The sequence below is a fragment of the Trachurus japonicus genome, chromosome 19, assembly GCF_045865225.1.
Source record: "Trachurus japonicus isolate A0001 chromosome 19, Traja_1.0".
Classification (NCBI taxonomy): Eukaryota; Metazoa; Chordata; class Actinopteri; order Carangiformes; family Carangidae; genus Trachurus; species Trachurus japonicus.
The window spans coordinates 13896029-13916639 of NC_140925.1; the positions used below are offsets into that span (position 1 = coordinate 13896029).

General features: G+C 41.4%; 1 protein-coding gene across 1 annotated transcript; it reads left to right on the top strand.

The window, feature by feature from the left end:
- The first annotated feature begins 745 nt into the window (after nucleotides 1-745).
- On the top strand, nucleotides 746-2240 carry LOC146967601 (uncharacterized). Its single transcript, XM_085761376.1, has one exon. The coding sequence runs from the start codon at nucleotides 893-895 to the stop codon at nucleotides 2210-2212; it is 1320 nt and encodes a 439-aa protein (XP_085617502.1). The 5' UTR covers nucleotides 746-892; the 3' UTR covers nucleotides 2213-2240.
- The last annotated feature ends 18371 nt before the right edge of the window (nucleotides 2241-20611 follow it).

Consider the following 20611-nt stretch of genomic DNA (forward strand, 5'->3'; position numbering starts at 1 on the left):
TTCGCGGCTGATAATGTGTTATTTAGAGGCTGCATTGCGGGCCCTCTCGCATTATACGGATATACGCGGCTCTCGGCTGAATCTACGTCAGAACGACTTGTAATGACACCAAAGTTATCTGGGTGAGTAAATGATCGTATTTTATGATAGAAATAAGGTCCAGATTGTAAATCACCACCCAATGGAAGACAATCTTCAAGTCTGTGTCACCTCACCTGGATTAGGGTGAGGTCAGGGGGCGTCCACCTGCAGCCAGAACTGAAAGGGGAGCTTGTTGGCGGCCATCTGGTGACCAGGCCCTGACCCATGGGACACAGCCCGAATAAATCATATTAAACCATGTGGGCTCCCCACACCTAAAATGTTTACCTCATATTCATGGCCCAGATGGAAAATAAAATGTCATTATAATAACACCTATTCAATAAAAAATGGAATAGTTGAGTAGTTCAAATAATGAATGGGATGTTATACTTCAAGGTCAAAGGTCAAAACATTATGAGAATAATCCCATTCTGTTTGTACTATGACATCATCAGTTCTCATCTCCTCACAGGGACAGTAACAGTGAGATGACGTCACCACACACGTGTAATTCCATTTTATGTCTATTGTGACATCATCATCATCATCATTTATGTGCATTGTGACATCATCTCACAGCACTGTGATGAAGACAACATGAGATGATGTCACCACACACATCAAAGGAAAAATCCCATTCTTTATGACATCATCAGTTCTCTACTATACTGTACAGCAGCTCCTTAGATCTCCACAGTATCACAAACCATTTGGCACGTGACACAGCACAGCAAGTAACTCGTTCACAGAACTGTTCAGAGAACAATTGTGAAAAGACTTTGATTGAATATCAATTATCGATAAGAAGATGGCTACATCTAACTTTGTCTACCAACAAAGGAGGAACAACAAAAAGATGACACGAAGAAACCAGGACCAGTGGATGGAAGTTCAAGATCTTCGTCAAGAAGTTCAGAAGCTTAAAGAGCTTTTGAATAATGAGCGGGCCAACTTCTTTAGAGAGCAAACCTGGAGGAGTGAACTCTGCCAAGAACTGGAAAACACCAAACAGGAGTTGACCAGGCAGAAGAAACTCAAGGAGATGTTCATCAAGCGGGAGAAAGAAACAAGAAGAGACCTGCAAAGACTCCAAAAGTACAGCGACCCAGAGACCCTCAGCACCACAAAGATGGCCACTGAAGTGCGAAACACCATCAAAAGGAAAAAGAAGAAGCTCCTTCAAATAGACTATGAGGAGCTCCAGGTGGCTCATCTAATCAGCCAGGAGAAGTTCCCGGCCCAGCTCCAGGCAGAAAAGGAGAAAAACAAGGCTCTCCAAGAAGAACTGGAGCAACTGAGGACTTCATTCCATGAGGTCACGACAAGACATCAAGTTGATGCCCTCACAGCCAGACAGCAGATTGAAAACCTTCAGAGTGAGCTAGAGAAGGAAGTCAAAGCTCATGCCGATGGTGTATCTAAGGACCTGCTCCTGCAGAGAAACCTGAGGGCCGACCAGGGAGCTCTCCAACAGAAGATGGCACAGGAGATCAGACTTCTGCAACAAAATGCCACTGAAAAGGAAATGTCTCTGCAGAGAGAACTGGAGCAACTGAGAACTTCCTTCCATGAAGTCACTAAAAGACATGAAGTTGACGCCCTCGCAGCCAGACAGCAGATTGAGAACCTTCAGCGTGAGCTGGCGACGGAAGTCAAAACTTATGTTGACAGTGTATCAAACAGCCTGCTCCTGGAGAAAAACATGAGGGCCGAGCAGGAAGCTCTCCGACAGAAGATGGCACAGGAGTTCAGTCTTCTGCAACAACGTACGGCTGAAAGAGAAATGTCTCTGCAGAGACAAGTGGACGAGCTGAGAACTCAGTATAACACTCAGCTCGCTCTCAACCAGGAGCTCTCCATGAAGCTCAACCAGACTCCCCAGGCAATTTTCACTGGCCAACAGAGCCAGGAGAAACCTGTGGAGGAGCCTGTATATGAACACCAGACTGGAACAAACAACACATCTCTGTCCTACCATCTACCAATGGAGATTGATGTATCTGAGGAGATCCTCCATGAGAACACACCTACACCATCAGCATGGAAGACCACCCGCCACTTTCTGGGGCTGAGAAAACCTCAGAAGTGGAAGAAGCCAAGGGCACCCACATCCAGCACTGACAACTAAGCTGGTTTTCTATCTATCTATCTATCTATCTATCTATCTATCTATCTATCTATCTATCTATCTATCTATCTATCTATCTATCTATCTATCTATCTATCTATCTATCTATCTATCTATCTATCTATCTATCTATCTATCTATCTATCTATTTCTTTCTTTCTTTCTATCTCTCTATCTTTCTATCTCTCTCTATCTTTCTTTCTATCTCTCTATCTTTCTTTCTATCTATCTTTCTCTCTATTTCTATCTATCTATCTATCTATCTATCTATCTATCTATCTATCTATCTATCTATCTATCTATCTATCTATCTATCTATCTATCTATCTATCTATCTATCTATCTATCTATCTCAATCAATAAAAACAAAACAAATGTCAGCATACTGTATATTGTTATATATTGTAGCTTGCAAGCTACAAAAATTATGTGTAGGCCATGTCAAGGTTTTACAGTAATGAACATAGAGGCTCTTCCTCAGACTGTACAATGGTTATTGATGGAGGCAGCATGTTTAAAAAAAAAAAAAGTCATTCCCTGTAATTAGAGTCAAGTCATACAGCTGTGGAAAAATTATACAATTCAGAGAAAAGATGTGTTGGTCTAGTTGAGCCACCTCTAGTTGCTAGGGAACCGTAAGAAAAAGTGCATGTGACCAAATATTTAGGAGGAAGGCATCATTTCATGGAGTCTGTGAAGGTAAGAACCACATGAGTATTAACATTTTTCACCCTCAAAAGTGAATTCAGTCGATCATAAGTTTCATGAGAATTGTGTTTAGACCAAAAGAGACAGGTCCCAGCAGTTTGTGTTCACCTACCTGGACAGGTGGAATATTGAATCCGCTATGATATCCCTCACCAGACATGTGATATATCCCTCTCCAAATAAACAACTACCCATTGTTCACATACAAAATCAGTGACAACAAGAAATAGCCTACATAATAAAACAAACATAAAAATAACTTAACTCTTGGCTCGCCTCGGCCGTTCCAAAAATAGCTCAACAAATAAAGGTAACAAACCTACTGCTACTGTATGACTATAGGGATTATGGCAATGGCCAATTTGCCAAAATGTTTAACTATCCCTTTAAACCATCACAATTACTCCAAAGCTGTTTAATTAAGGTATAACGTTGGCATACAGTAGTTACGCTACAAATCCTGCATAGTTACTCTTTAAGGCCAGCAATGCATTTCACTGAGCACGATGAAATAAGAGCAGTTAACTGTGGCTCGAGTATATGACCCAGCCATTAAAGACAACCCCAGAGGGAGCACAGTCTGAAGGGCCAGGGGGGTGAATTAAAAAGTGCACCAGTCTGTTTCAGGTTTATCAGAGACTTCTGGGCCGCAGTCAACATCAAACTCTCTGAATTCTGCTCTGTGTTAATGTGCTGCCACATCCCCACTGTCTTTGTTACAGAGATAATGAAGAGACTTCACATCTTCAGCTGGATAGAGAGCAGTGGACCAACCACGGAGTACAGAGTTGTAAAGAGGAGCCTGGGATCACGGCTCTGCTCAGAATCAGCTGAGTTGACTGCACACTGATAAGTGGACATCAGATTCTGGTGCTATCAGAAAGAAGAGAACTACCATGTTTATTCGTTAAATTCTGCTCTACCTTCAGCTTTGCCTTAAAAAAAAAACACTGAACCATTGTAGACATGAAGAGTTGAAGTTTTGGAAGCTACAGAATCTGAAATATTAGTGCAGGAGCTTTTGAAAGCACTAAAGAGCGCCTATGAGACCCACTGAAAGTAGTGATACAGTAGGTCTCAAATGTGCATTAAACTGATATTTAACACAGAGAAACACATATTTTACAGTGCAGGGTATGGTGGCCCTGAGGGCTCAGCACTTAAAGGACAATTCCGGGCAAATTCAACTGAGGGCTGTATTTTCCTATCATTTTAGGTCTAAAAGAAGGAATCAGTAGATTTTCAGTTTAATTGCTCCTGTTTTGTGGCAGTTGTGTCTGTCCCCGCATCGCCATGGGAGCGAATTGTCCTTTTAACACAACACAATTTTACTTTGCACAGTACTATGTTTTGTTAAAGTGATGAAGATATTTTCTTCAAGCTCCCTGGGCCACTGTAGCAGGGGGACTTTAAATGTTTAAGAAATATATTTGCAATACTAACTTATTATTAATATTAGTATTAAAATCAGATCATTTTAAATGTCTTTAAAAAGCAGTGTCCCATGCTGGGTTAAATTGTGAAGAGCATCACTTTCATTTTTAGCTCAGTTATCAAATGCAGTGAATAAAGGAAGTTCACCCCTAAAATAAAACAATGTCATAATGGTTTGTTTTGACAAAAAGTGGTGGAGATCCTGGTGGGTACATGAGAATTATAGTTCTTATCCATGACAAGCTGCTGTGATTGCTACAGTCAGCCACAAGGTGGTACCACTCTCCTTCAGACTTGTTAGAGGCCTGTTCCAGGAAGCGCTTATCTCCATTACCTTGAAGAACAAAGTCTTTAATCATCATACTCCAGATTTGATTCCAGCTTTTGGTTCTGCTTCTTGGAACAGGTTTCATGTCTGATCTGAGACTTCAGAGGCTCCGGGGCTCAGTGGTGGGTCTCACTCATCTGTCAGATGAGCGGGTGTGATGATGATAAGTTTAATAGAATCCTAATGCGTCTTGGAAGCCGTTGTCTGTGTCTCTTTTCCTTGTGAAAATGGATCAAACCACATGTTTATGTTTGATGGAATTTGGCTCCAGCAGAAACACAGTGCGTGTCGTCCTCTGTGGATGCTGGTGCTGGATGTGAAACAGGATTATCAGCCATGCGACATCAAAACTTCTCTCTGACGTCTTTTGTCTCACTGAGCTGTAAGTCATGGTGATACACCTCCAAGGAACTGGTGCATGTGTGTGTGTGCGTGTGTGTAAATATGTGCATGTTTGTGCATGGAGGTGTGAGTTGTTTAGACTGTCCAGAAGCAGAGACTGAGGATGTTTAGTTCCTCTGAGGGACTTTGAAGATTAGGATGACAGACCTCAGAGGACCATCGTAGACGGGGTTTCCCACTCAGAATCAAAGCAGCCGTGCGGTCTCTGATGTGCTGGAGCTGCTGCTGCGTCCGGCTGGGTGGCTGCACACTTGATACATAAACCAGGAACGTCACAATCTTTAGATCTGTTAGTAGGAAAGTGAGGCTGCTGGAGCACAACATGGTGACAGGGACTCACTGTGTTGTTGAACCACACACCCATCTCTCTATCCATCTAACTGTCTATCTGTCTACCATGTTTGTATCTGTAGGGTGAGAGACTGCTGTAGTGCACACCTGTCACCAGCAGGGATCAGTAGAGCACTTAGATTGTCTAATTCTTCTTTTGGTTAACCTTCCTCTTGTGTTAGGGTCGTCACCGACCTGTTTTAAGGTTTTTAATGCATGAAAGTACCAAATACATTTGTTTATTGCATTAAGGCTTTTTGACTTTGCCAGGAACCTCTGTTTAAACAGAATTAAACAAACTTCTAAAATGCTCTGGTTAAAATTATGACATCTGTGTTGTTACGGTCGGTTTACTGAAATCATAAGTGCAAAAACTACTTTTTCATGGATCAGGAAGCCTAACAACGTAACCAAGATATGAGAAACAAATGGGATGATAAATAATTGTTTTACTGTGTTATACAGCTGAAGACAAGAGATGGTAGCAGAAAGCTGACAAGACAAAGGTTACGATGAAGTCACAAAAAAGGCCCAGGGGCCCGCACCAAAAATATAAAACCAACATTTTGTAATGTAACCAAGAGATGAAAAAACAAATTGGATGAAAAAAAAAAAGTTGTTGGTGTGTTTTAAAGCTGATTTAAGGCTCGAGTCAAAACCGACCCTAACACAAGAGATGGTAGCAGAAAGCTAGCAAGAGGAAGGTTACAGTACATTACGTAAGTCAAGGTGTAAACTGATTAAAAAATGCCCAGGGGCCCACACCAAAAATATTAAAACCAACATTTTCATGGATAAAGAAGCCTAACAATGTAACCAAGAGAAGAAAAAAAACTAATTGGATGAAAAAGAAACATTTTTTTTACTATATTTTTCAGCTGATTAAAGACATGGGTCAAAACCAAACCTAACACAAGAGATGGTAGCAGAAAGCTAACACAAGATGGAGGTTATCCCTCATCATGATACAGAATTGTCTTTATTAAAGACTCATTCATATATGGTTTATGAGTAAAAAGCAGATTTTACTTGTTAAGTTTAGGAATGCTGTGCTCTCAGCAGAGGACAGGACGTTCCACGGAGACATCGGACCACAAGCATCAAACTAATTGTCTCAGTGAGACAGATGCAGTCTTCTTGTCCTCTGGTCATGTGGCATTCCTCCCTAACATCTGTGTCCGTGTTTGCTCAGATTCAGAGCATGAATATGGATCATGACATTACAATATTAAATGTAGACTGAATAAATGTATTACAAACTTATGCTAATGCCGCTCTCCTTCTTCTTCTGGTGCATCAGTTCACTTTTTCCATCAGACACTGGTGAAATGCGCATTTAGCCGGTTTTCAGCTTCACATAAAACCTTGTAAACAGGTACAGTATAAAAAGGTATTTATGAACTTGTTAAAATTCTTCTTTCACCATCTACAATTTGCCGGTCCCTCTTGTGTTTTTATTGCTTTCAGATGTGTAAGCGGCACTTGAGTGAGAGAGCAGAGCTGGGTTTAAGTAACAGAGTTGGTGTTTGTCAGAAAGGATCCATCCACACCTTGTTTCTGTGGAATAAAAGTGAAGGGAGGTCACGGCATGTGCATGTCCTACTGATGTTCACTTACTCACCAGTGGTGGATTTAGATCTATATTTACATCTGAATGTTTGTGATAAACTGAAGGGTCCTTCTAAAGCAAAAACACCTATCAAAACAAAACCCATTGCATCAGATGGAAAACATGTTTTTGCTTGTTTTCTGCACATCTGTAGCATTCCAATGAAAGATGATGAGGAAGTAGAATTAAAATGGAATTCATTGCAAACAGACGGAATAGACTTTGGTGGTCAGACCCTGGAACACCATGGATGAAGGGGTCCCGTAGGAATGAGGTGCTTCCGATGTTAAGGAAACTTCACCAGTGGAGGTGATGAGGTGTGGAGCATCAACAGGTGAAGTGGTGGAGGTGGTGAAGTAAAAACAGTTGCACTTTTTTAAAACTCTGACAGCTCACATGTAACTGGCTAAAGGCCAGAACCTCCGCTTAACAATGGAGAAGAGCATGTTACTCAGGCATGTGTAAGTAGATGGTGGTCCTGACTGATCTGCACTTCATAACAAGAAGTTCAATTGAGCCTTAAACACCTACAGCAGTAAAACACAACATACACATTACTGCAGCAGGGATATTCATCAAAAACACTATCAATTCAATGAAAATCACTGTTGTATACTGTAGGGCTATTTCTTTATGGAACACTCTTGAGAGTTAATTTTGTCTTTTAATGTTACCATTTTGGGAATTGTTATTATCATGGATTATTATAATAATTTCTTCTTTTTTTTTTTTACTCTAGCTGGATCTGTGTTTTGTTTTGGCTATAATTTATAACTTGAACTTTTAAAGAGGAGCGTAGGAGGACTAGCCTGTCATTTGTGTATCCACAGTAATGGGGATCCTCAATAAACAATAAACAATAAAACCGAGACAACAAATCGTACTGCACAACCAGTTTGAGGTTTCATAAGTGCAGATTGATGATACTCGAACTTTTACTTTACTGCTGTTTTGAATGAAGAACTTTAACTTGTGGTGGAGTACAACCCAACGCTGGCTAACTGACATTATAACTTAGCAGACGATGCACTTTACTCACAGCTACAATATCAGCATCCTTACAAGTTACAACCAGGGAATCGGTGCCTTAGATGTTCTGTAAAACTTTACATTGTGGTCACTTTACAACACAAGTTAAATCAAACATAGCATCAACATCAGCTACTGTCAGCTTTAATTTAATTTTGGTCATCAGATGAGATCTGTAAATTAAGAACTATTCAGTCTGACTAAATTCAATATTGGAGGAGGTGCTGCCTTATACTCCATCAGAAAGCATGTGTAAAATGTCCCATATCTCTTACACCCTGTAAACTACAACACATTGTGCTAGTTTTCATAATGCAAACCATGGCTGGCTGGAAGATGTGTCAGCCACACTTCAAAGCTCTTTCATTCACCACAGGAGGGGGCTGCAGCATAATACAACAACATCTCATACTGACACATACATGCTCTAGCAAAGCCTCAAACACACATACACACATCTGTGAGATAAACAGAAGTTTCATGCATGCAATGACCTCATATATGTGATGATAAAAAAAATGCCAAGTGCAACCAGGTCTCTGAGTGATGAGAGTTAAACGGGGGCAAAGTGGGACTATATGATTTCAAAGGAAGTCGTTTCACTGACCAGCAGTCAGAACCACACGGGGACCACAAGTGGACACAGAGAATGTGATTGGTTTTGCATCCGGGATCCCTCAGCGGATTCTGAAGTATAGATCTACACACACACACACACATTTCACATTTGCATGAGTTGTGTAGCAGGATAAGCTTTTATACGTCAGTTCCAAGCCATTCCTGGCAAAGTTGGCTAACCGAAAAATGTGACGCAAAGTCTAGTGCTGAGGATATGCCACAATTCATAAAGGCAAACATCTGTTTCAGTGAAAGCTTTGGTTCCTGGCGCGGTGCCAGTTGCCGCTCAAACCCTCCTCACCGCCAAAGTCTGACGGTCTGAACCATCCTAACCTGACACTGGCAGCGCAGGAGGCAGCACCTGACACCTGACGCTGTTCGCGCATGAATGTGTATGAGGAATCTGGCGAATACCTCAGCCTCTGGGGAATGCCAGTAATCCTGAGCGCTTCTGAATGATGCCTTTCCTTCTCGGTTTGGATGGAGCTTGATTCATTTGTTCGCTTCACGTCAGGAGCAGCAGCATTAATCATACTTGACTCAGTCTGAGTGAGGGCGTAAAATCAAGACCAAGAACTATTCATATCTTTGGCTGTTTTTACTTGACCTCTCGCAACGTTTTCTTGTATTTGTCAGATGTGAGGCAACGGCTGCTTTTCCGAAAGCCTCATTGAACTCCACTGACAACATATTATTACGCAGCTCTCAAAGCAAAAGTGGTCCTCCCAAGAGCGTCTGAGTTTACACATTCAGAGGCCGCTGCCATGAAAGAAATGCATACTACTGGGCTGTGAAGGACAGCAACACTCAGAGACAACGTGTCGAGCTATTTCTGAGCCCGACACTCAAGAGGGATGTGACACATCGGGGTAAAACGCAGGCCAGAGTGTATGAGAAAACTGATAACAAGGCGAGAGGAAGCTGGTGCTGTTTATCTGGACTTTCTGCAGAGCCATAATCCGCGTATAGGCCTCGCGGTCGTTGAATTGCGCAGCCTTACAAATAACACCGAACGACCCCGAGGAGGTGAGAGGTCCTGCGGTCGGCGGTGGCGTTGGGCAGAGCCGCGTTCTGCCAGTCAGGTTCTGGCTTCAAAGCCGTGTAGAGGTTTGTCAGAAGGAACGCTGATGGCTTTTAAAGAGCTACAGGCCACGACTGGATGGGTAATTTTCATACTTTTGTGATTTGGTGAGGGGCCAAAAGCAACACGCTGGAGGCTCACTCACTCTGAAACAGGATATTGGGTTAGTAATGGCTGTCAGGGGACCAGCAGAATGACATAAATGTAAGGTTTTTTTCACACATATTACTGAGAGCTAATGGAAGTCTTAGCATGTATGAAACCTATTTTCAAAAGGAGAGTCAGGCACAGCACATGTTGGACTGATGTTGTGAACATGGCTCAACTTTTAGGTACACCCCTTGTTCCCCGACACAGACAGAAAAGAAAAAGCAGCAGATTCTCAGAAAATGTTTAGATTTGAGAATTTTGCAGCTATGATTAGGGTTTTACTAATAACTGCAATCACCTCGTTATGTTGTTTCATCCAGCAAAAAGACAAGTCACGGGAAATGTGGTCAGCGTATCTCCTTCTTGAGTTACAGCATTGAATAATGAGCAGAAGTGTTTTTGCAGAACATTATGATGTCACAGTGAAGTTTTGAATATAAAAGGTCATCATTCTAACATTTGTGTTAATTGTTATAATTTAATTCATAAGTTTTGCCAAAGACACGTTTGGTGAGGTCACAATGACTTTGACCTTTGACCATCATTGTTTGGAAAGAGATTTCCTCAAGGCTTTACTGAGATAACGTTCATGAGAATCAGGCAAACACATGAAACTTAATGCTACTGGTCCTCACTGCCACCAGACAAAAGTTGAAAAATGTTGGCTATCTGTCAATATGAACACTGGCACGGCTTTTATATAATACTTTGTCACTTTTTATTCATAGATTTCACCCCAAACTGTCCAGCATGCAGAAGCAAAGAAGGAGTTTTCTCTAAATTCTTTCACTAAATCACAGTTTGATACTGAGGTTTAATATCCCTCTGTGTTTGTATCTTTTAAATGTTGAGCCTGCATGATTTTTTCTCCAGATAACAGAAAACACAGGACACTAATTATGATAAATTGCCTATAGCATAGAAATGTATTTTCTTATGGTGGAAGAAAAAGTTCATCTTTGACCAATTATCACAATTTCTACCATTAGGGAGATGAACTTTGCAGAGACTTCAAGTTTTTCAGGCTCCTTTTTTTCTTTTTTTACATATTTGGAAAGTGTTCAGTGCCGAGGACGAGATTTATCCAACAGTGGAAGCTGAACCTTGGCAGATTTTCTCTTCTGGTCCAATGGAAGTTTTGATTTGGTCGAGGAGCTGTGATCTGTTTCAATGTTGACATGTTGCCACGTGAAGGATGAGGTGTGACCCAGTCATAAAGATGTCAGGAAAAAAACAGAAAGCGCTGCAGACTACTGTTCCACGGAGTGAGGTAGTCTTCAATAACCACTCTGTAATCCTATAAGAACATTATTTATTGAGTGATTATTCTTCTTTCTCTGCTTTTAAATTGCATCAAATTGTACTCAGGAATAGTTGTAATGTAATAGCCTCAATTTCAGCCCTAACTGAGGGTCCGCTGGGTTTTAGCCCTGCAGTGACACCTTACCTGGGCTTCATAACCGATGGGCTGGCTGGGTTCAGGGAACTCTTCCTAATAGCCATGTAATCAAGGCCAATTATGAGCCAATTAGAAGCAGGGTTTCACCTATGAGGTCAGCGTCCACATCGTTCCAGGATGCTCCCCAGCTTGTGGTTTTTAATAAATCATTCCCGGGGTTTATAACAAGCACACGCTCGAGTAACGGTGAAAATGATTTTCTACTTTTTCCCCCCTCCAGCTGAACTGAAACACAGAGGTATAGCTGGCACAACAACGGTGCGGGGAAATGGTGAAACAATATGTTCTGTATAGCACAAACCTTGGCTATGTGTAGACTGGGCTTTGAAAATGTTTAGGGGTTTGTTATGTCATGCAACAGCCACACATCAGCCCACAGGCCACCTAGAAGTTCCTGGAACAGGTGAACAAAGACGTGACATGACATTAAAAGATAGTGTCTGTGCTGTGGCTGGTGAGTGTCCTTTAGCTCTCAGATTCCTGTGATATGGCTAAAGTAAATTTGGGCCTTGTTGTATATGCCTTACAGAAGTATACTGTTTATTTAACATCTCCAGTGTGCTGAGTTATGACTAGTAATGATTACTCAAATGCCCAGTGTTTGGGCTATTGTACCAGGAGTGCCTCCAAACAGGCCCACTGGTGTTTATTTGAATTTTCCATTTTATATTGCCACGTGTCATTAGGCTGTTTAGAGTTTACTCTGAGTGATGGATCATTTCCTTCACCCCTCTCCACTCACTGAAAACCTGCTGGATGGCGCGTGCTTGTCCTGAAGGTGCAGAACGTGAATGTGTGTGTGTGTGTGTGTGTGTGTTGCAGAGAGATAATGGCACCCAGAGAGTGCATGACAGATGTCTTATTTCACCACACTACAGACAACACCTATACAATCAGTACATCAGCTTGGCCCTGAGGCAAACACAAGACCATGTGAAGTTCTTCCACCTTGGTCCACACGGATCCTATAGGTCCTACACAGATAACACAGTCCTATACAAAAGTTCCACAATAAATATATTTTTTTAGAAACTACTAAAATATGTATACTTTGTTGTTATTAACTATTATTAGTTAAAGAGATATTTCAACATTTTGGCAAATTGGCCCATTGCCATAATCCCTGTAGTCTTAGGAGTACGTTCATTAACTTTAATTGTTGGTGCAAGCTGTTTTTAGATCAGTGGGACAGAGACGTTAGCTGCTCGACTAACACAGGAGACGCACGGTATTTCCACGTTTCCTCATCAAACTCATCAAATCCACAATCCAACAACTCCAAAACACTCTGGTGGACAAGTTTTGACCTGCACATTCACCACGCTATGAAATAATCATGTATAATTATGTAACATTACGACACATGAAGCAAATACTCTGAACTACTTGCGCTTTTGAAATCACTCCGCCCCGCAGCCGTGTCTGGAATGTAGTTCCGGCTACGCATTTGCCTCAAAAACAATACAGCATGCCGTGCAGAGCTTGCGTCTCTGCCCTGCTGATCTAAAAACAGCTTGCACCAACAATTAAAGGTAAATTAACCTACTCCTAAAACTATAGGGATTATGACAATAGGCGAATTTGCCAAAATGTTGAAATATCCCTTTAATGATAGACATAGTATGTTTAAAGTGACCACTAGGTTGTTGCTTTAGGATTCATGGTCCACAGTTTTCCTGTTACTGGTTTGACAGTTGCAACAGTCCAACAAGCTAGAATCACCACCTCATGTTTGTCTGCCTCCATCATTACTAGTTTCAGCTTACATCCCTGTTTATCCAGTCACAGAATCTGAACAGTGTGAAAGTCTTGATTAACGGCTAAGAAGTGTTTTGTGAGATCACAGTGACCTTTGACCACTTTAAACCAGTTCTTCCTTCAGTCCAAGTGAATGTTTGTGCCAGATTTGAAGAACTGTAGCTCAAGGCTTTATGGAGATGGAGTTTTGGAGGCCAAAAACTGTGTCTTGTGAGGTCACTGTGACCTTTACAGCCTGAAAACAATAATGGATCCATTCTGACATGGAGGCATGAAAAGCTACCATGTAAGCTAAAGCCCTACAGTATGAAACAGTGACAATGAGCCGGGTGGAGGCAGGAGACAAACAACCAGATAAGGATGGCAGCTGTAAACCAGGAAGTGAAGGAGTGATGAACCTGAAGCACAGCAAACAGAGGATTAGCCAGGGTCACACACTCAAACACTAGGAGAGTTATGAGCTCTGGCAAAGAAGCAAAGCAAAGGAGTGGGTTTAAATCCTGCAGGTTCCTGGTTGAGCTGATGAGTGGATGGTCAGCAGGTGTGTAGATGGATCAGTGGGGGAAACTACATAACTGCAGGAGACAACAGCAGGAACAGCAGGAAGGAGCCAGAAACACTGTTGGAACAATTACACATGAATTAAAAAGCTAAAAGTAGCTCTCTGAAATCACTTTCTGTTTATAGTGCATTACAGTTACCATCAAACATTTTTATTTCAGAATAAATTCAAGAGTGTGTAATTGTGTCCACTATATTTCTTCAAGCTCCTGTTGTACAAGGGAAGTACAATGTACACCAGTGAGGTCTTTTTAAAAATGATATTATCTTGTAAGTATGTTTTTAGCCACTGTTTTATTATGTTTATTCTTAAGAAATTAAAGTGAATATTGTCCTAAACCAATAAAAAGAGTAATTGAGGAAAGAGATATCTCACTCTGTGACCAGAAAACTGGCAAAAAACCCCAGAAACAGATCAACTAAAAAAATCAAAGCTGTCAGAAATGTACAATATGTCTGGATCATTGTGGATTGATACTTGTTATACCTCCTGGGGGGGAACTATTGTTACAGCAGCTCAACCCCACTCCTAGGAAAGTTAGACCTGAATAAGATATGAGCCATGGGAAAGAACAGGTGAGTCTGTTATAGAACAGGCTGAACTCATGCTATCTGTCAGTCTCGGCTCAGTTTGTTTTTTGCCAAACATTTGCAATAGATTTGCAGGTAAATTCCTATAAAGATTAAATCTTCCGCAACATGTGTTGAAAGATATGGATGGATATGGATATGGACTGGCTGAAAATTGTGAATGAAATATCCGTTATGGAATGGTTGACTCATTAGATAAGGACTCAAGAAGAACAATGTCGCAAAAAGTGGGAGAAATGACTGTGCACACATCAACAACAGCTTATTTGCTTATCCTTTTGTTTTTTCTCTCTCCTATGTACAGTGGGTACTAGTTTCATTTGGACGTTTCCCTCACGTAACGCGTGATTCACGCGTTGCGTGAAATTGTAGGTCACACTGTAGCCACTAGGTGGAAGCATCGTACTGAGATGCAGCTCAAAAGATTTTGGGGTAATTCCACGTTTGACCACAACGTAGCTGCAATGGAGAGTGGCGCTGTTCATAGGCCATAGGTACTTCATTTGCAGCTGTGGTCGAGAGAGCTAGAGAGTGGATGGAGAGAGGGACCGCTACGCCGGTCAATCAGATCAATGTTGTTGTTTTTATTGTTTCACAGTGGTTACAGTAGCCTACGTTCAACAGGATCAGTGGTTCTCAGCCTTTTGGGGGTCCCCTGCATATCTTTGATCTCTCCTGTAGCCTGGCTGGGTGGCTCCAAGTTTGAGGAGCGCCGGGTCGATTGATACACTTTTCATTAAACGTCTTTTTCAAAGATGATGTTATGTACACAAACATTTGTATCATGTGATCAACAACTCACATGTGTATTCTCTTAGTTACAAGTGTAATTTAACACATATTGGATGATCGCGATGATAACTTTGAACATAGGTTGACATTTGTCTCAAACGCCCCACCTATGCGGGTCGTTAGAGACACAGAGGAGGGACGGTTGAAACAGCATGTTTTAAACAGAAACTACTGTCATTACTCTCGTTTTTATGCAGCATATCAGACAACATACTAGTGTACTCGTCATTGCCAAAATGTCACATAATTTCTCACAATATAAATAGGTCACATAAATATTTTTGTCCCGTGCGTAATTGTCAGGATCCGCATTTCGATTAAACTCGCCTTTCTTCTTTTGTACGAGTTGTTGGACGACTGCATTTTCATTTTCATTTTCATTTCATTTCATTTTCCCCTCACTTTGCTGAATATCTGTTGATTCATGTCATAAACACGTTTTGTTCATTAAAAATATCTGGTGTTTATTAAAAATATGTTGTTCATTCAAATCGGTTGTTGTTCATTGCAAAACAATAGGGTATTAAATCGGTGATTTATATACATATTTTGATCGCGCAGTGTGACCACAATCACTACGCACGGTGGCGTGAGGGACATTTGAAACAGCTGTATCAATCGTCCCTGCAGCGACTACTGACACTTCAACCTGCATCCAAACATTTAGCATACTGTATCTGTCGGGTGCTGTCTCTTATCCGGTACAAAGTGAGAGATGACAGAACTACTTTAATCGAGGGAAAGCTACATTGTTGCGAGTTGACTCCGGCCGGCGTGTGCACGTGCACTAAACCTGTGAATATTATCGTTTGTCCCGGACTCCCGGTCATAGTTATCTCAAGGAAATTTAAATCGAATGCAACTGGACTTGGTTATTTGTCTGGTTTCTGAAGCTTACGACTTACACAAATGAAACATTCGATTTCTGGGCATTTATAGCCTACCTCGGGCCGACAATAGCTTATTTTTTCTTCAATTATTGTTTTCATCAGTTATATTTATCATAATATGCCCAATTCGGGAGGGAGAGAGGGGGAGAGAGTGCCGCGGTCACGTTACATAATGTAACAGTTTCCAGAAAAATACAAAACAGGATATTTATTCATGTTACCATCTGTTTAGGTAGATAAAGGTCTCAGTCACATTTGAATAAAAATAATGCAATTAGGCTAAATATCATAGGATCTTTTTTTTTTTTAAGATAAGCCTATTTTATTTTTAGTTCCATAATTCAGAGATGATTTTCACTTAACGAAATGAAACGAAACAATGAAGCCTACAGTTTTGTCCTCCGGCTTATGAAAAGTGTGAGGAGAGGTAGCTACTGTAAGAACCGGTTTTTCAAAGATGACTGAACAGCTGTGTGAAGTTCTGTGGGGGGCAGGGCTGAAGTATCCACAAGCACACCTATTGATCAGAGATAAATGAAGGTGATAATGTGTCGCTGATGTTTCTAAGCTGGTCCTACAGACCGCTGCATATAAGCCCCACTGTAGCATTTTCACCCAGCCTCGCTTTCAATAAAACACACACTAGCATTCTATAGCCTAATTGCAATCAGTGAAATATATGAAATCAATATAAAACACAATTTAAATATGAGAGTTGCTGTTGCTCTAGTTTAATAGCGCTGCAGCTGCATTTACCGTGCGCCCCTGTCTGTATGTGAACCTGTGTCTGTCTATGTGCGGGCAGAGATCAGAGATGGGGTTTTTTTTAATAACCATATATGGTCAGCACGTGCATAATTAAGTAGCCATGTGCTCTGTGCAGCGGCAACAAAGTAACAACAAAGACAACGGGCAGAATGATGCTTCGGCGGACCTGCCCTCGCTTTTGAGGTCGGTTGTGAGAAAAATGCCTACTGTCCAGACAACTGTGTTTTTTTTAAAGCACCCCTGCATTACATAAACACACACATACGGTAGGCTATATATAGCCGCACATATAGGCTATAGCCTATCAGTGATCATAATAATGATGATAAGAGAAAATGCATTGTTCACTAAAACTGCACGTTGGCATCCCAGACTGAAATAAAATCTTTGCTTACAGTGAGAGCTGCTCTACTAAGTGAACTATACCTTTCTTGCGTTACTAATGTTATTGTGTCTCGAGTGTTTCAGAGTCGGCCGGCTGTAAACCAGCTGACCCCGACTGACTTTTTTTTTGCGGTCACATCAGCACGGCTGCATCTTCGGTCGCGGCTGCTGTGGCATTAGCCCATATTGCCCTATGGCCAGTCCGTCCCTGTCACTGGTTGTTTGTGTTGTCTGTCAAAACATGGATGAATGAAACCTATATCCACACCTCTTGTAGCCTATTTCTATCGAGGGAAAGTTATTTCAGGATATCCTGTTTTATCGCCCAGCCCGAAAGTGACATAGACTATTGCCCGTTCATTTATGAGAAATCATCCAGCTACACTCTCAGTCAAACAAGGTGGGGAATGAACACTACTGTACAGTAGTTGGCTCATTTTAAAAACACACCGGCAGCATCACCCACTGAGTTAATTAACTGCTGTGTGGAAAACCACGCTGTGGTCCGTAATCGCGGTGCAGATGGGTGTGTTTGGAGCTGACAAGAGGATCGATAAAAGAGAGTGAGACGTATAGCTGCCGTCGTTACATTTTTCTCATTGAAAAACTATACTGTATTATTATTATTATTATTATTATATTGCATTCCCCATTCGTGTTCACTGCTCCGTGCTGCTGTCTTATAGAGGCGATCTGCTGCTCACAGATGCCACCTGGCGGTTCTTTGGGCACATTGCAGCTTCTGGTGAAAACACAATTACTCCTCCACAAAAAATCCGCGTGAGCCTCCCGTGACTCACGCGTGAATCTCGCGTGAAACCGTCCAAATGAAACTAGTACCCACTGTATGATGTTTATATATTGAAAAAAAGCAATAAGTATATACTGTACGCCTTCTTCTGAGGATACAGTATAAAGAGTATTTATACACAACTCTAATGATAAATAAGTGATATGTCTGTAGGTTCCTGTAGCAGCAGGTTTAGGACAGTGTTACAACACTAACTATTGTTACTGTAGTGCACCTGAATGCCCAGACACCAGAGGCTTTGCAGTGTTTCTCCTCAGCTCTGGAACTACAGAGTCAGACGGACACAGGAATCATAAATTAGTTTCCCCTGTAATCTCTACACCCTGGCTGGCTGTCCCAAGATGTCCTCCTAGATTTAAAAGCAACAGCGTAATGTTTATGTTGGCCGAGAAAGAGTATGCATCAAACTAAATTTGATGTATTAAAGACCCTGCTGGATGTTGTTTACACATGCAGGTGAAAGCTCAGTGGATGAATTCCTATTTTCTCCCTGTTTGATGTCAACGCTTTGAAGGCAAGAATCAATCTTAAATCAAAGATAAGAAGCTGAATATCATTTGCGTGCTTTTACGCATTTTAGATATTTGAGAGGAAAACATGCAGGCTCGAACAGCCTGATAGGAACGAGTTCACGGCATCTTGTCCTTCCCATGAAGCCTTCGCAACTAGTCCGCAATCAGTTTCTAACAGGAGGTCAAGTGGATGTTATAAAACAGAACAACTCACTGTATCTCTCAGATTCTCAGCAAAAACAAATTAAATTTATTGGTAATTTGATAATTTTCAAAGACCTTGTCATATTATCAGGGACAAGTGAGTAATCCCCTGGCTGCCAGTGTTGTTGATAGATAACCCGGTGGAAATCCTCTCACTGCTCTCTATTTCAGCAAAAACCCTTCTTGTCCATGGGAAATGCGAGTGTGCTTATTTTTTTGAAAATGGTGCCTTCTGTACGGAGCAGACTGTGCTTCCTCTGTTTCATGTGCAACTCGGAACATTAAGCATGATGAAATCTATCCGGGACGTTCATTACAGCAGTTACGTCATGAAATATTCATCTCCTTTGCGGAACGTACGGGTTTGCAAATGATCAAGAAAGAAAGATTTTATTCCCTTACACACACTCACACGTACATGGGAACACGAGAACCTGAAAATAAAGGTGGTCAAAATGTGCATGTTAACAGCGGCTGCAGACAGAATTAGTCTCTCAACATAAACACGATGTCAGTGAACATGTTAACAGTGAATGCTTTAATGCTTTTTAACAAGCGCGGTGTTGTAAACGTGGTGGGGATGAACCGTGAAAAAACAACAACGCTTTTTGTTTTGCGCAGCGGGGACCGTGTGTGTTGAACATCATAGATGTTGACAATGCTCTGATTACACACTCATAAATCTGATTTCATGCCCCGGAGTATGACACCGACTATAACCTGGAAACATGTGTGTGTTATTGGATAATCCTCCTGTGTATGCAGGGCCAGTGTCGTGAGGATGAAAGACATTTTTGCGTTGGACTGTGAGAAGGTACATTAACATACAGCGGGGGCTACTTACAGGGCCGTTGCTAGGAATTCTGGGCCCCCTGAAAGAATACTAAAGTGGGCCCCTGACTTTTCCACTTTTTTTCTTAGACTACGTATGTATCATCATTTTTTATTTAGCCTACTTTGTTTTGATGCTAATGCAGCATTACTATGAGTACTAGTCAGGGTCTTATGCAGAATAATTCAGTCATACAAAGATTAGACTACTGGGTTTTTTTGTGGGCCCTACTGGACGCTGGGCCCCCAGAATTATCATCATCTTTCTCCCCTATACAACGGCCCTGGCTACTTACTATGCAGCCTTGTCACATTGTGGGAACAGTCAGAGTCAGGTGGGCTCTGGAGGAGAAACGGTTCAGCATTGGGACTTCATGGATCCAGGGGGAAATCAAATAGAGAAGAGCAGAAAAGAACACAAAATTTCCCCTCTACCCTCTTTGATGCTCTCTCTACAGTATATTGTTTTGATATTGAAAGAGTTGGAGGTTTTCAGGAATGCCCACCCTCCTCCTTGGCCTGTGTCGTTGGAGCTGGTTTCAGTCCCTGCTAAAAGTATTAATACACACTGCCGAGAGACTCTGGCATCTGTGTTTAGTTAGTGGGTTTGTGGGAGGCAGCGTGGCCCGCTCAGTGTGAGGAGGAACATCAGGGGTCCAAAGCCACACAGCTTTAGAAATATTCTGATTTATTACAACTCATTGAAATAGTTTTGGCCATCATTTCTACCAGTTGTGATAAAAACTGACGAAGGAATGCGGCAAGTTGACAATCGCAAAGTTTGTCCGGGCGGAATGACTCAAGCTGACTGACGTGTAAATGACCAAACTTTTTAACTTTGATGACTGGTCACACATAAATAAGGCCTTAAGGGAAAATATAAAGCTGTTACAGGTGAATGTGTTCGCATTTCAGCAGGTAATTAACAAAGTTCGCATTCATTTTCATTTGTGGAAGTTGTTAGGGGCCAGATGGAGATTCATGACTAAACACCAGAAATATTCATACACATTTCTTTTCATTAAAATTGCTAAGCAGTACAAAAATGTAGGTGCATCAACTATAAATGGATTATTATGAATGAATGGAAAGACACACTAACTCATCATTGGTTTCCAAAAAAAACAAAAAACAAGACAAAACAAAACA

Bases quoted from the DNA above. Each gene is read 5' to 3' on its own strand.
- LOC146967601 (XM_085761376.1), top strand. From the start codon at position 893: ATGGCTACATCTAACTTTGTCTACCAACAAAGGAGGAACAACAAAAAG.